The sequence below is a fragment of the Dipodomys spectabilis genome, unplaced genomic scaffold (genome assembly GCF_019054845.1).
Source record: "Dipodomys spectabilis isolate Male_0828 unplaced genomic scaffold, ASM1905484v1 ptg000023l, whole genome shotgun sequence".
Taxonomy (NCBI): domain Eukaryota; kingdom Metazoa; phylum Chordata; class Mammalia; order Rodentia; family Heteromyidae; genus Dipodomys; species Dipodomys spectabilis.
The window spans coordinates 4,936,331-4,952,709 of NW_024870700.1; the positions used below are offsets into that span (position 1 = coordinate 4,936,331).

General features: G+C 50.0%; 1 protein-coding gene across 2 annotated transcripts in view; it reads right to left on the reverse strand.

Moving 5' to 3' along the window:
* Positions 1-1,429: 1,429 nt before the first annotated feature.
* The window catches only part of Pknox2 (PBX/knotted 1 homeobox 2), a 200,702-nt gene continuing 185,752 nt past the window's right edge, over positions 1,430-16,379 (reverse strand). For both annotated transcript variants that reach the window (XM_042674890.1, XM_042674889.1), the window contains 3 exons: positions 6,349-6,425; positions 5,284-5,462; positions 1,430-3,259 (listed from right to left, as the gene is read on the reverse strand). In XM_042674890.1, the coding sequence (XP_042530824.1) occupies positions 3,030-3,259; positions 5,284-5,462; positions 6,349-6,425 (486 nt within the window). In that variant the 3' untranslated portion in view covers positions 1,430-3,029. The remainder of the gene's footprint in view (positions 3,260-5,283; positions 5,463-6,348; positions 6,426-16,379) is intronic.

Below are 16,379 nucleotides of genomic sequence, written 5' to 3' on the forward strand. Positions count from 1 at the left end.
TGAGATCTGAGGATCATGGTTTGAAGCCAGCCTGGGCAGAAATGTCAGTAAGACTCTTATCTTCAATTAACCACCCAAATGGCTGAAAGTGGTTCAGGAGGTAAAGTGCTAGCCTCGAGCACAAATGCTCATGGACAGTGCCCAGGTCCTGAGTTCAAGCCCCAGGACTGGCAACACACACATCTCAGGGAGCTGTCTGGATGATCCCAGGGAGGCCCATTTGCATGTATAACCCCACCCCCCCAGTCCATCCTCAGCCTGGATCTAATAGATTCATGGGAATGTGCAGACTTGCAACCTTTGTAATTATGAACAAGGAGGTCCTAACAGTTTCTAAGCAGACGGCCCAGACATAACAGCAATGGAGCACAAATAAGGAGAGCTGTGGTCTGAGGCTGACAAGACAGCCTTCCAATCACTTGTGTGGGGAAATGTGCTGCCCCTTCTTTCCCCAGTAAATGCAGTGCAGATTGGCCCTTGGAATTCCAACGATGGCTCCTTCTGTATACAGCTGTGGAGTTAAAGCCACCGTTCAGGATCTATCTCCTTTCAGGTCCTGGGACCTTTCACCTATGAGACAAGGCAAGGTGCACATATGAGAGTAAAGTGTGGAACCCCAGCTCGGATGAAAATCCCCAGCCTAGGGTTCAGATGAGATGGGAAGTATGAAAGGCTTTGAGGACGGTGTTGAACCATGGAAGGACCAGAGCTCGCCTCTGCAGTGGGGAGAAACTGCCAGGAGAGGGCAGAAGAGAGCTTCCTTCTGTTTTTCTCTCTACTCTCTTTGTTTCAGATCTAGTCACAGGCACCAGGTAAGCATGCCAAATTGAGCCTAACGGAGGTGCTACTTTGTCCCTTTCTGTTGGTACTCAGTTCAATGAAGTCAGTTCTAGATGCTGTCTGGCTTAGAGTCCATTCCACTCAAGGAACAAGGGACTTCTAGATCAGCCATAGGAAAAGAGAATTGCACACCAGAATGATGGTTGGTAATAAGATTTACTGAAAACTTCTCGGCCACATTCAGTTTGGTGGATACATCAGAAGGAGGTTGTATAACATTAGGCAGGTGGAGAGGGCTAGGAGGAAGAGATGTGGGCACGTGTGTGTGTGTGTGTGTGTGTGTGTGTGTGTGTGTGTGTGTGTGTGTTGGGAGGAGGGTGTTTGTGCAGGTGGGATGCTTGTCCAAGTGGTGAATGGAAGGGGTATGTGTGGTGTGTGCGCATGTCTGTGAACAAGAAAACTGAATCAGAAGAGGACATATATTTTATCCCACTGCACAACCGTGAAAGTCTCACGCCCAAAAAGCTTAGACTTTCCCCTAGCTCAAAAAGGGAGTAAAAAAATGATTGGACCACCCAGATTATAAATAAGGTTATTTGTGTCTCAAAAACCCCTATTAAAACATTAAATATCAGCTCTTTTTTGGGGAGAGGGGGAAATACATTCATTTCAGGGAGACCTCAGGATATTGATGATCCTTTTCTTCACCCAACCAGACAGGAGAGGGAACCCCAGAGAGCCCTGAGGTTCCCCTCCAATTAGCCAGGTAAGCCTGCCACTGAAAGAGATGGCTAATGCACAATTTACAAATGAAACTGCATGTCCATTAAATTAAACCCAATGAGAAAAACACACATGGGATCAGGCCTGTCATTCACGGCCATGGGGTTGGGAGGGAACAGGAGAAATGGGTGCCAATCGTGGGGCTTGGATGTTGGGCTGGGAGGGTGTGTGTAGGGGGTGGGCAGATGGTAGAATGTCCCCTCCTCCCAGGATTCCTAGTTTCTTCCAGCGCTGGGTGGAGTGGAGGGCTGCAGATCAGCGAGGTGGAGAAGGTGGGCACCTGGGTAGGCTTTTTGGTGCATGACCTCCTGCCATTTTGGATACTGATGGGAAGAGGGTTGCAGCGCTTTCTCCAAATCCTGCCTTCCCATGGAGCCGATGCTTCTTTCCAAAGGTGGTTCTGCTTTCTCTGAAGGATAAAATGAAGGAGGGAAGTCGAGGCAGATGGTTCCAGTTCAAGAGCAGAGGAATTCCATGGGGACCAGAGGGGTGGGAAGACTCCTAAAGCCACCCAGGATGCACCGCTCTGCAGGTCCACAAAGAGCGTGGAACATCCAAGGAACTCCATCTTGGGCTGGAGACGTCTAGGGTCAAAGACCATTGTTGTTACCAGAGCTGAGTTATGCGACCTTCCAAGCGACAGGTACCATCTCTAAAGTCATCTTACTTTGGCTTCCTCATCCAGATTCTGCCACTTCCTTGGTTCTTGAAGCCAACCCAGATGGAGAAACTTCTTTTTTAACATCTGACAAGTTGAACTCACCAGCTGACAATGTATTGCCAAGAGGGAGAGAGAAAGAGAGAGGGGAGTCTCTTCTGGCTTTCTTCCCTCTCTCCCAAGTCCACGTTGCTGCCGAGTCAGAGCCCTGGAGAACTGAGCCAATGTCCTATGGAACTCAGTTCCCACTCCGGTCTGCAGGGGGTGTTGTTACCTGGGGGGCCCTCCATGCCTCTGGCCTCTGGTTATGCTTTTGGGCTCTCCCCTGCCTTCCGATGTCTCTCAAAGGAGCTGAGATCCTTCTGGAGGGGTAGATGCTAGAATCGTTTTGTCTCTCCCTTCCCTCCCAACCCTGTCCCCTGGCACAGGCTCACTCTGAAAACAGCACCTTATCTACCTCATGGTGCTTGTAAACAACTCAAGTCCTTCTATGGGGACCCCCCAGGGGGCCATCTGTTCTCAAGAAGTTGATGAGTCCAGATCTCACTTCTGTCTTTCTGTGTAGGCTGTTGACCAGCCCTGCCAAACAGAGTCCTCCACAGTTCTAGGGGAAGGGGGGCTGGGTGCTCACTGATGCTTGGTAGTTGGGAAGAAGCAGGATATCTCCTCTGCGTTTCCTCGAGCTACTGATTTGGAAGCCAGGCCCAACTTCCTCTGTGGTGCCCGCCCATATCCCCCCACCCTACCCCACACCCTCCTGATGACACTCCTCGCTTGCTCAGTGACCAGTGCCAACTGGGCTGTCCAACTACTCCAGGGAGTCACTGTGTTCTAAGCCCAGGTCACTGACGTTCGTCGTCTGCAGCTCGTCGGCCTCCTCTTCCAGCTCCTCCTCTTCCTCTTCTTCCTCCATCTCATCCTCATCCTCTTCTTCTGTCCCATCCAATGAGTCATCATGGGCCGCCATCATGGCCTGCTGCATGGCCATGGTGGCATTGTCTGAGGAGAGAGACTGCAGGTTGTCCAAGTTGATGGAACCTGAGGGAGAGAGGGCAAAGGTCAGGGCTAGGCAAGGGCTGGTGGTCAGGCTCAGCAATGCAAGTGTTAGGCAGAGATGGATGGACTGGTTCCTGGGGTGGTGAGGGCACCCAACCTTCCCCTGCCCAAACATTCCTTGACTCCTCAGCTTTCCCCTCCCCCTTCCCCAGCAGCGCTGCTCATGCTCATGACCACACACGCTGCACTGTGTGAAGCCCTTTTGACTTTCTACTGTTTGTTTGTTTTCTTTTTCTTTTTCTGTCAGCCCTGGGGCTTGCACTCTGGGCCTGGGCGCTGTCCCTGAGCTTTGCAGCTCAAGGTGAGTGCTCTACCACTTGAGCCACAACGCCACTTCCAGTTTTCTGGTGGTTAATTGGAGATTAAGAGTCTCCCGGACTTTCCTGCCCGGACTGGCTTTGAACCTCAATCCTCAGATCTCAGGTGTGAGCCACCGGTGCCTGGCTTCTTTCTACTAGTTCTGTAAGACAGAGGTTTACTGTGCCCTTCAGAAGAGATTTAGTCACAACCAATTAAGCTATGAACTCAAGCTGACACAGTCAGTGGTGATGGAATTGAGATTCTTTCCCGGCCTGGCCTAGCCCGGGCCCCCTTCCCCCTCCAATCTAGGGGTTACAATCTACCTCCTAGAATGGTAACCCATCTCATAGGAGCCTGCCCACAACCATATGGGTGCCCAGAAGCAGGAAGGTGTGTGTGCACACGTACAGCGTCTCCAGCCTACTGCCCACACAGCCGTCCTCACACGCCAAGTTCTAAAATGTCTGGCTGATTGAATTATTCATGGTGCACTAGGCGACTGGCAATTAGAAGGGAGAGTGTGTGTGGAGGGTGTGATGGGGAGGCTGGGAGAACAAAGCTCCTCCTGGCCTCTCTGTTCACAAGCCAGCTGCCTGCCTTGGTATTTATAGATGCCTCGGACTTGGGGGAGCCGTGCAGACACGGGCTGTGCTGAGCAACTCAGGGGCTTGTGGGAGTGAGGAGGGGGCTCTGCTGAGCCGCCACCGACTCCGATGACCACGCATGCCCGCTCATCTTTGTGAGCTTGCTGGTGGCTGGTTAACGTGTATACAAGAGGATGGGCCTGGAAAAAAAAAGCATGTTAAGTGAAGTCAGGCTCCAAGAGACAAAGGATGTATGTTTCCTCTCGTTGGTGCAAGTTAGATCTAAATTACAGATAGATGTGAACATGTACAGGATCGTATGTATAAATACACAAGCAGATTTTAACTAAAGGATGGTATTCTGCAGGCGAGGATTCTAATGGTGTCACTCTGGTGTAACAGCTAACCTACAGTCTAACAAAATGAACACCGGGAAGCTGGAGCATGTGTGATGCGGAGAGGTGTATGTCAAGGGTAGGGGCACAGACGAATGGGAATAAAGTCATAGCCTTCAATGTACACATGTGCAAATGGAATCAAGTAACTTGAGGGAGGGGCTGGGTGGAGATGGAAGGGGTGGGAGAGGATGACGAAAGGGTGACATTGATTAAGACGCACTGTATTCACAAATTGACACTGAAACCCCTTTGAGCCCCCTCTGTACAAAAGATCTTTTAAAAATGCTGGGTACTGGCAGCTCATGCCTGTAATCCTAGCTATTCAAGAGGCTGAGATCTGAAGATCCCAGTTTGAAGCCTGCCCTGGCAGATGAACCCAAGAGTCTCTTATCTCTAATTAACTACCAACAAGCCAGAAGTGGAGCTGTGCTCAAATGGTAGAGCACTATCCTTACGCAATAAAGCTCAGGGACAGCACCTAGGCCTGGAGTTCAAGTCCCTGGACCAGAGTCCATGCACACACACACAGACACACAGACACACACTATATCTATATATCTATATCTATATGCAGTAACATCCACTTCTGTAAGGCTTTGATGGGAGCACATTCATGTGCTGGACTAGCAATGGGGTTGGGGGAAGGAGTCAGTCCACCTTTGCATTTTTGCTTCCAGGAGACCTCACATGCTCCTACCTAAGGAGACCTCAGTACCAGTCTTACCATCGGGGTTCGTCCCTGGGGCACCTCCCTGCTGCTGCAGGACCCCCGCAGCAATAGAGTTGGGCCAGAATCTTTGGGTGGGCCGGTGCTGAGACTTGATCTTCTTGGCTTTGGGGGCAGGGTCTGGATTGCTGGCATCTAGCATGGGCTGCAGGATGCGCCTCCGGGCGTTGATGAACCTGTCAGGGGTGAAGGTGGAGACTGGTGAGGGGCAGGGGAGGGGAGAGGAAATGAGGCTGCTCCTAAGTCTGCAGTAGACAAGGCAGATGGGGTTTCTTTCCATCTAGGGGTAAAAGGCTGCCTGGTGAAAGGCCTCAGGCACTGAGATGCTCGTGGAATCAGCTGGAGCTTGGTAACCACAGGCTGCCTGAGAAGCAAGACAGGCAAGGCGTCTGAAATTCCTGCTCAAGTTCAGGATGGAACAGGGGAGGAAAAAGTTATAGTCATAGACACCAACTTCTGTTGCTGTCTCTCTTGACGGTGGATTGTGCCACGGTGGAACTTCAAAACTAGGAGACACTCCCATCTAGCCAGACCTGGCCCATTTTCAGCTTCGTTGGGGCAGCCAGAAGGAGCCAAGGGGAAAGCAGAGATCTCTATGGGGTCCAGATGGCAAATCTCCCTCCTCCTCTCCAGCCTTTGTGGGGTGTATGCATGTGTGTGCGCCTGTACTGGGGCTTGAACTCAGGGTCTGGGAACTGTCCGTTAGCTAGATTTTTCTCAAAGCTGCCTTTACCACCATTTTTAGGTTTTTACGGGTTAACTAGAAATATGGGTCTTACGGGCTTTCCTATGCAGGCTGGCTTCAAATTGTGATCCTCAGACCTCAGCTTCCTGAGTAGCTAAGATTACAGGCATTAGCCACCAGCAGAGGGTGCTAAGAAGCCGCAGATGAAGCCAAGGGCCAGGGTTGATTCTGGCTCTGCATCCAGTCCTCTTAGGAGCAGGACTGCTCTGGCAGCTGGATTGAGAGTGAGGCAGGCCTGGGCCTCTCTCCTCCCTGCTACCCTTGCCAAGCCTGTGCCCCTGGATCTGAGTGCTTTGGGGCAGATGATGTTAACTCACCAGTTGTTTACTTGCAGGAGTGTGAGGTTTGTCTGGGCTGCGATCTGCCTCTTCTCATCCTCCGTAGGGTAGGGGTGCTGAAATGAGAGCGTGGCTAATGAGGAACAGGCCTGCAGTGTCTCTGAAGAATATATCCAAGACAAAGGCACAATCCTGGGCCAGGCAGCCCCACTGGCTTAGGGAAAGTGTAATGTATGTTCCTCAAAGCCAGGGGGCCTAGGGCTTGGACAGAGACTGCCCCATGCCTGAGGCTCATGTTCTGGGACACATGGCCCCCAGCCCAGCCCCACAGTAGGCACTAGACTGGTTTCTGGGTCAGTTCAGCGTTTGTAGATTTCAAGTTTTTCACATCCTTCTGGCTTATGCAGCTGACAGGAATCCTCAGTGCTAGGATTCACAGCTGCCAGAGAAACCCACAGACGGAGGTGAATGGAGTGTTTCATTTGAAACACTTCAATGGAAATGAACTGATATTTTCTGAATAACTGCTAGGTGTCCGGATGTATGCAAGGCCTTCTTAGGAGCCAGTCTTCTGTTGGCATAGGACTTTATAACCCATGAAATGCTTCCATAACAATTTCTTTTGTTTAATCAAGCCTACCCTTAAGACTTGAGCGGACAGAGTTGGGCACTGGTGGCTCACACCTATAATCTTTGCTACTCAGGAGGCTAAGATCTGAGGATTACAATTTGAAGCCAGCTTGGGTAGAAAAGTCTTTGAGACTCTTATCTCCAATTACCTAGCCAAAAAGCCAAGATAGAGGTATGGCTCAAGGGACGGAGAGCTAGTCTTAAGGGAAAAATGCTAAAGCTGAGCACCTTGGCCCTGAGTTCAAGCCCTAGTACCAACACACACACACACACACACACACACACATACACACACACACACACACACACACACACACACACACACACACAGAACTTTAGCAGACAGGCTGGTGAGGTTTTATATGCCCATTCCTAGATGAAGGAATGGAATGACTTCTTCAATGTCATTTTATGACCTAGTTGACTGTCACCCAGTCATCTTCATGGTGCTACTTTTTAAGACTGAGTCAGTCAGTGTCTCTGTGGAAAGTCAAGTGGTGTGGATGTCTCCTGTGCGCTCAGACATTTCAGCTCTTGTATTGCTCCCTCTCTGAGACTATGTCTCATGAAGGCTGAATGTCCAGCCACCGATGGCTCAGACCTGGAATCCTGGTTACTCAGGAGCCTGAGATCTAAGGATTGAGGTTCAAAGCCAGCCTGAGAAGAAAGTCTGTGAGACTGTGAGCAGAAATGAAGTGGAGGTATGGCACAAGTGGTAGAGCAGCAGCCTTGAGCAAAAGAAGCCCAGCAAGGGCTTGAGGCCTTGAGTCCAAGCTCTTGAGTCCAAGCGTGTGTGTGTGTGTGTGTGTGTGTGTACGCGTGCGTATACACATATACACACACTTACTAATATGTCCCCAGCGTTCCCCCACACAAGTGGCTGCTGACCAAAGGAGATGCTGTAGATGGCCAGAGCAGGAGACAATGTAGCTTGGGCAATGTGCTCCATGGAAGCTTGAGGAAGGTAAGTCTGTAGTAGCCAATGTTGTGTCACAGTAAATAAAGAAATAGTCAGGGAAGGAAGGTTTAGAGCACATTGGGTGGTAAGATAACTGTGTCTACACATATCCAGATCTTTCCCAGGATTTGGCACAGTGCCTGGCAACCAGTAGGCATGGGTGGATCTGAATAGGTCAAAGCTTTGTCCTGGAAGTTAGGGGAGACTTTGGGAGACACTTGGGAACTTTAGGGGAGGATGGCCAAGACCCCTAGCATCCTCAAAACAGAATCATTCCTTTTAATTGCATTGCTAACAGAAAATGGTTCCTGGGATTTCTAGAGGCCCAGAAAAAAATGGGGCTCACAAAGTGACTGTCATGACTAACTGTGAGATCACGGGCATGTCACTTACCCGGACATCATAACATCATCCAACGACTAAATGAAATCATACTTGTAAAATGCTCAAAGGTAGCTCTTCAGACTGTTATGCTAGCGTGATGTGGGCCAGGTACTTAAAGCTCTCAAAGGAAAGAGTTTGAGATCAACCATTTGGGGGAGGACTCTCATTAGCAGTGACAAAGGAAAGCGATGTCTTCTCTTCTGCTAGCCTCAGCATCCCCTGACTGAAGTGCTCGGGACCCTGTGTTGTTTTAATTCACACCTCTGACCCTGACCGCCACACCAGGGCAGCTGGGACTTGTGATTCATACAATATTAAGATTCTAACAAGGAGAAAGCACATTCGTGTTACTGGAGCCAATTTCAGGCTAATTGGGAAGCGCAGAGGATGGCTGGATGGAGAGATTATAGGCCCCAAGGGGCAGAGAGGCGGGGACTGGGAGACACCCGGGGAAGGAGGCATGTCTTTGGGCTCCACAGGGCCCCAATCCCCCCTGTCTTGAGAAACATCCACGCAGCCTCCCATCCATGGCTAGAAATCCATGAACAAAGTAGATTTTCCTCATTATCCACAGGGGATTGGTGCTAGGACACCCCAGCCTCCATGGAGGCCCAAGTCCCTTATAGAAGATGACGCAATTCCTGCCTAGAACCTTTACACATCTGCCCTCATACTTTAAGCCATCTCTAGATGACAGTGGACATACTATGCAGATGGCTGGTGTGCCATATTGTTTAGGGAATAATACCCAAAAAAGATCTGTGTGTGTTCACTGTGGAGACCTATTTTTCACTAATTTTCAATCCGGTTAGTCACATCCACAGATGCAGATCCCATAGGCCAACCATATGAACACAATACAACAACCTTTAGACCTTTATGTCCTGTACCCATGGCTCCCTGAGGTGGCCAAGAACTCTGTTGGGCAGGGACCTAGTCTCATTAGATGCCATTTCTCCACTGTCCAGACAAATGACAGGCAAAGAGGTCATGTTTCAACATGGTGTAGGAATGGATGAGGGAATAAACACCAGAGCTGGGCTGGTCTTGTTGGCTTTGGGGGGGTCTTCGGCCCACCCAGGCTGAGTGTCCACCGAATCCTGGGTGTTGAAACTGAGAGTTGCCTGAAGTTAAGTACTCAGAGCTGAGATGGGAAGGAAATAGGGTGGAAATGACTGACGGACGGACTGATTGATCGATTGTGCTAGTACTGGGCCTTGAACTCTTGACTATTTTACTCAAGGCTTGTACTCTACTACTTGAATCATCCCTCCATTTTGGACTCTTTGCTAGTTAATTAGAGATGAGAGCCTCTTGGATTTGTCTCTCTAGGCTGCCTTCGAGCCACAATCCTCAGATCTCAGTCTTCTGAGTAGGTAGGATTATAGGCGTGAGCCACCAGTACCTGGTTGGAAAGTGTTCTATTAAAGGATAGTGCATGCCAAGTACCCCCTGAGTCACAGAAGGGTGGGCGAGACCGGTCTGGCAAGGCTTCTCTTTGAAGAATAGCCTGGCTATTCCAGAAAGGAGCGCATGCGCATTTCTAGCAGAAGCCTATGATACCCTCTGTCCCCAGGGAGGTGTCCATGGGCCCCTACTGCGTGGATGTCACAAACTCCCAAGTCAGCAATGTCCTATCCAAGGGAGAGAGAGCTAAAAGACGTTTGCTCCACACTGGCGGGTTGCTCTCTTATGGAGAAGGGCATGGACTCCTTGTGACTCTCCCGGTACCATCCCCACCACTTCCCCTCCCTGGATGCAGCCCCTCAGGACCACAGGGTGGAGGCTGTGGGTGATGAGTAGCCTTTAGTCCTGCTCTGGGAACAGGTGTGTTGGCCAGAACATTCTTGGCACTACATCCGAGTGCTCATGGGAGCAGTCCAGCTTGTACATGGCTCAGACCACATGATTCCTGAGGACACAGTCAAAATAGTCCTGGCTCCTGGACAGACTGCACGCACGGGTCAGCGCTACTTTTAGCACAATTGGAAAAGCTTAGGGCCAAGGACAGGGGGAGGAATGTGATGAGCTCATGCGCAGCCATCAAGCCATGGACGTTGCTGTTAGATCGAGATCTGGAAGAATTCCTACGCAGGGCCCCATAGACAGTTCTTTGAAAAGAAGGCCAAGAACAGATCGGAAAGCTCCAGATATCTTCTCAGGGCTTGAAGAATCCCATGATGGGACAAGTACTGCCTGGTAGAAAGGAGCTGTTAGAGATGGAGGTCAAGCTTGGTCCCAGCATTTGGGGGCTGTGAGACCTTGGCCGCTTGTTATATGCTTTCACATGGAGAAAGTAAAAGATCGCCTGCCTATTGGACTTGGGATGAGTTAGTGAACTGATGTAGTTAGTTATGGGTGTTCATTGACTCACTCTGTGCCACGTACTCAAACCTCGCAGACAATACAGAGTTGAACACTGAAGGTTTGCAGAAGAAGGAACTGCAGTGTTTACATTAAGTTAGCATTTCATGGTATCATCATTGTCACCAAGAAGTTCTTTTGACATGTGACCTAAACTGTATTCCTTCTTTCTTTCCTTCCCTCCCTCCTTCCTTCCTTCTCTCTCCTTCCTTCCTTCCTTCCTTCCTTTCTTTCTTTCTTTTTATTGCCTGCTTGCATTTTTTCTCTCTCTTTTCTTTTCCTTCCCTCTCTCCCTTCCTCCCTCCATCCCTCCCTCCCTTCCTTCCTCCCTTCCTCCCTTCTTCCCTTCCTGTTCCTTAGCTTTTTCTAGTACTCTACCACTTGAATCACATCTCCACTTGTGGCTTTTTGTGGTTAATTGGAGATAAAAAAATCTCAGACTTTTTCTGACCAGGCTGGCTTTGAAGTGCAATCTTCAGATCTTCAGATCTCAGCCTTCTTAGATTAGCTAGGGTTGCATGCATGAGTCACCAGCACTGGCTTACCCCAGCTCTTTCTGACTCTTCCCTTCATGGCCCTCAACTCCAATCCTCAATGGAAAGCAGCTTCCAGTTTGAAGAGAGGAGTTCTCAGAGCCTGGTCAGAAGGAAGTTGCTAGATGGCTGGCAGTTTTCATCAACACTCTCCCTGTGATTGTCCTTCCACTTCCTACCCCAGGCATACGTTCCCACAAAGCTGGCCAAGTCACCAGGGGGCAGGGCCCGTGGAGATACGAGGCCTATGGGTATCAGCGGCCCTTGTGCTAATGCTGGAGCAGGGCTTGGCGTCTGACTCACGGCAAGAAGCTGCCTGCTTCCACTCTCAGCACTGTTTCTGGGTCACCACACCCTTCTTCCTTCTTCTGCCCTCCTGATCATTACCCTGGCCTGCTTTGGGCCACCATTCTGTGGGTCTGGTGCTGTTCAGAAGGGCTGGAGACCACGCAGAGGCGGGGAGGCCGCCAGCAGCCCCTGAAATGACCATATCTAAGACGCCAGCCATGAAGGATGCACTCTGACTTCAGAGATGCTAAACAGCCAAGCCTTTTCGAATAAAGAGAAGCATTATTAGTCACCCAGGGAGTTTCTCTTTTTACTACAATCGCCTTTGTTCAGCCTTTCAAATCTTTTATTTTCTCTCCCCCCCCCCCTTTTTTTTTTTAGCTCTGCCTCTCCTGAAATTATGCACAACGAGAAAAGCACAAAACACGAAAATATACAGTGCCATGTATCATCCCAAAGCAAATACCCAAGTAACCAGCCCCTGCGTCAAAAGGCAGGAGACTGCCGGCACCCCCTGGAGCCCTTTTCTGCCCCTCCATCACCTTCCCCAAGATAGCCACCCCCAAACCTGACATCTACCGTGATTACTTTCTCCTTTGCTAGAGCGAGCACTGTACCTCTTGAGCCTTGCCCCAAACCCTTTCAGTCTGCTTTTCACAGAGGGTCTGGTTTTTGCCTAGCGTAGGTCTTAGACTAGGACCTTCCTCTCTGTGACTCACAGCTGGGATTACAAGTGTGCCTCACCAAACCCAGGGAGGCCACATTTTTGTTTTTGTTTTTTTAAGAAAAAGGATTATGTCTTTCTTTCCTTTTTTTTTTTTTTTTTTAGGTCTGGTCATGGGGCCTGAACTCTGGGCCTGGGCACTGTCCCTCAGCTCTTCAGCTCAAGGCTAGCGCTCTACCACTTGAGCCATAGTGCCACTTCTGGCTTTTTTCTTTTTGCTTATGTGGTGCTGAGGAATCGAACCCAGGGCCTCAGGCATGCAAGGCAAGCGCTGTACCACTGAGCCACCTTCCCAGCCCCAGGATCATGTCTTTCTTTGGTGCTTCCTTCCTGCTATCTGCATCACGGAGGGTGCCTGGCTCATGGTAAGTTTTCAGCGCAGATATGTGGAATGAATGGACCCAGGGGTTTGAATAATTAGTACCCATCACCTTTGCCTTTCTATGTCACAGCAGATGTTAAAGAGAGGAAATGGGAGAGCATCAGTAATTCTGAGCCCCAGGAATTCTACCTAAAAGTGGATTGCCCTATTTATTAATACGGTTGCTCTGCCTCAATTTATTTATTTATTTATTTTATATTTTGAGGCAGAGTCTCACTACATAGTCCATGCTGACCTCGAACTTGAACCCCTCACGTCTCCAGCCTCCCAAGTGCTGGGATTACAGGCATGCACTACCACACTTGGTTCAACAGACTGACAACTGCGTATTTGTGAAGAAGGGAGGAGAGGGCCGGTCAGGGTCTTTCAAGACCCCTTGACTGCCCCGATGGAGGGGTGAGGGAGGTGTCACTATGAGAAGCAGATGGGAAGTTGGCCTCCACAGTCACATAACCCCGGTTTGAATGCTACTCCTGCCTCCCCAAAGCTCAAGACCTTAGTCAAATTTCCTCTTCTGCAACACGGAAATCATTCTACCTGCCTGCGGGATGTTGTAGGGATAATCAGCTCATAGTATTTGAAAGGTGCTCAGAGAAATCAAGCTGTGGCTGGATGCTTGCGGTCTTGCTCTGAAGACGCTCTGGGCTGCTGCTGGCAGCTGGTGAGAGTTTCCTGGGGTCACTGCACTCCTGTTTTCTGCTGGGCTTTCTCCTTTCCTGCAGGCTCTGGGTCTATTCCTGGCCGTGTGCACACACAATGTGTGTGTTTTCTCCTAACCTGGCTCTCGGGCCTGGTGGAGATGCTGGGAGGTTATAAATCAACCATGACAGTTTTCGGAGGAATCTCTAAGTGCTGGAGGCTCCCATGGGATGTCCTGGGGCTCAGTGGAGCCCCGCCCCATCCCTCTCCTCAGCTCGGGTATCAGATCCTGTCCCTGAGTTGTCTGCCCTGCCTTAGCTGGAAACATACCAGGCTTCCTCGTTCCCTGGAGATGCAAGCTTAGTGTGGCGTATTACCACTGAGCCTTGAGTTCAAGCCCCAGTACCGGGACAAACAAACAAAGAACAAATCAGCCTTCCAGTGTCATTTTCTTCCAGGAGTTCCTACCTCTCCATAGATGTCATCGATGGGTCAAGCTTTCTCTCAGCCTTTCCTAAGATGGATTACTGGGGGATGGAGGCATTGGTTTAAACTCACCACCAGCCTATGAGCTAGGTATTGGGACCTCATTATACAGCAGAGGAAACGGAGACTTAATAAGAGCCAGTAATTGAAGTACAGGTCCCCTAACAAGGTAGGGGAGTGGGGGAGAGGTATTAAATAAAAGCCCAGGTCCTGCCACCAAGAATCCTGTCCATAGCTTGTGTTCTTTCCCTTTGTGGGCAGGTGGATCGTGACTCTACGTAATTCCTTTCAAGACTTAACACAGGGAGGGACGAGGCACGTAAAGAATGCCTGTGGAGTGACTGGAGGCAACACAAGACACGGGGCAGCTGGCAGGCTTTCATTCCCACGTGCCCTCCTGAGCCAGGGGCCCCGTCCAGGACACAAGTTGTACCCAGTGTTCTGTCTCTCTGTTTCCCTCAGCTGGGTGAGCCCAGCAGGCGAGGCAAGGATGTTAGGCAAGAGGGCTGGGAATCTGATAGAGTGTGAGATGAGGACAGACCCGGAGATTGTGCAGAGTCCATGACCATTTGCAGCAGGGTTGCTCAAAACCCACAAGGCAGAATCAACCCAAAGAAATGCCTGTGGACTGAAGAGGAGATAATCCAGATGTGCTCAAGCCACACAATGGAATTTGATTCAGCCACACAGTGGGAGGAAGTACCGGAATACACGGCCACATGGACCAACGTTGAGAATGTTATTGCTAAGTGAAAGAAGGCAGACCATAAAGGCTCACATGTGGCCGGGCACTGGTGGCTCATGCCTGTAATCCTGGCTGCTCAGGAAACTGAGATCTGAGGATTGAGGTTTCAAGCCAGTCCAGGCAGGAAAATTAAATGAGACTCTGATCTCCAATCAACCAGCAAAAACCTGGAACGGAAGGTGGGCTCTGGCTCAAGAGGGAGAGTGTGAGCCTTGGTAGAATAAACTAAGGCATAGCACTCAGCCCCTGAGTTCAAGCCCCAGTGCCAATACACACACACACACACACACACACACACACACACATCACAACCCACTGAGTTGTACAGTTAAAGGGAGAATTTGATGGAATGTGAATAATGTTTTGATTTGTGAAGTCATCAGAGCAGGCCCTTGGTCCCTTTTTTCATATTCAGTCTTTTGACCACAGAAGAACTCTTATGAGGTGCAATGCTCTCTGCTCCTGGTGGCTGGGTGGAGGGTGAGGAGAGGGATGGTTATGAGCAGAGCATGGCTGGACCCTGGCTGGTTCCCATGCCAGGATGATGGATGTGATGCTGGGGAGAGGTCTGGGAGAGGGAGGAAGGTTGTAAGGCAGTGTGGCTTCACCTATAAACACCCTACAGCTCTGGTAGGACAGGGCTGCTTGGTTCCACAATGTCAATGTGGAGGCAAAGTATGTGAGAGATCAGAGCCTCAGGTCAGAGTTCTGGGTTCAAATCCTATGTGACCTTCTTATCTGCATGATCTTAGAAGATGTTGCCTTCTCTGACACTGAACTTCTAGGGCACTTGTGGGTTTTAAATGAGTCAGTGCACCGAAGTGCTGAGTTCTAGACCCTGGCGGCACACAGGGGGCTGCCATGGTGGATGGAGGGGCCCGCTTGAAGCCTGGGTTCTTTTCTACCACCTCCAAGTACACAAACAGCAAGCTGCTGCTGTGCTGGGGTGTGGCAGCCTGGAGAACCATCATGTACTGAAACAGAATCACCGGACAGGTCAGGGTGACACTGGGATCTGGAGCTGGAGGGGGGGGGGGGGAGGAGTGGGGCTCAAGCTGGGGAGGGACAGCAGTTCTTCCTCCTCCTTGGGTGACCCCTCTGGCAGGGGCCTTCTTGCCTGACCTGGGTTTGCTGTGGAGTGATTGTTTCCAGCATGAGCTCAGCCTCTTTCAGCCAAAACATTAGAGCAAGAAATGTCATTCAATTCTTCAGGGACTCAGGAGGCAGCCATGACCAGATGAAACTGTCCTGATCTCACTGCTAAGAAGGTTCTGAGAGTTAACCTCCTCTGTTCCTCATGCATCTCTGTAGCTGTTAATGCCACGGTGGAAAGGACAAGAAGAAGCCTCTGACACAAGACAAAAACAATAACACAGATACGAACTTCTCCCTGAGGGAAAAGAATGGTAACAGGAGAAGCCAGCATTTAGCACAGATGGGCTCAAGCACAGTATCTCCTCAGTGAAGGTGGCTGATTACAAAATGGCAGCCATCAGACCCTGATGCTTGGAAGGGGTGGAGTTGGGGGAATAGGCTGCTTTGTGGATCTGATTATTAGACAAATGATCTGTTTCTTAGAGTACAGTATTTGTATCCAGATATGTGTTATCATAATTTTGTAGTTTAATGAATTAAATATGAGGGCAAAAAGAAAGATTTGCTGGGTGCCAGTGGCTCACGCCTGTAATCCTAGCTACTCAGGGGGCTGAGATCTGAGGATTGCGGTTCAGAGCCAGACCGGGCAGAAAACTCCATGAGACTCTTATCTCCAATTAGCCACCAGAAAACCAGAAGTGGCACGGTGGCTCAAGTGGTAGAGTGCTCGCCTTGAGCTGAAGAGCTAAGAGACAGCGCCCAGGCCCAGAGTTCAAGCCCTACAACTGACAGAAAATAAAAATAAAAAGATTTATTTTTCATTCATTCATTCATTCATCCAT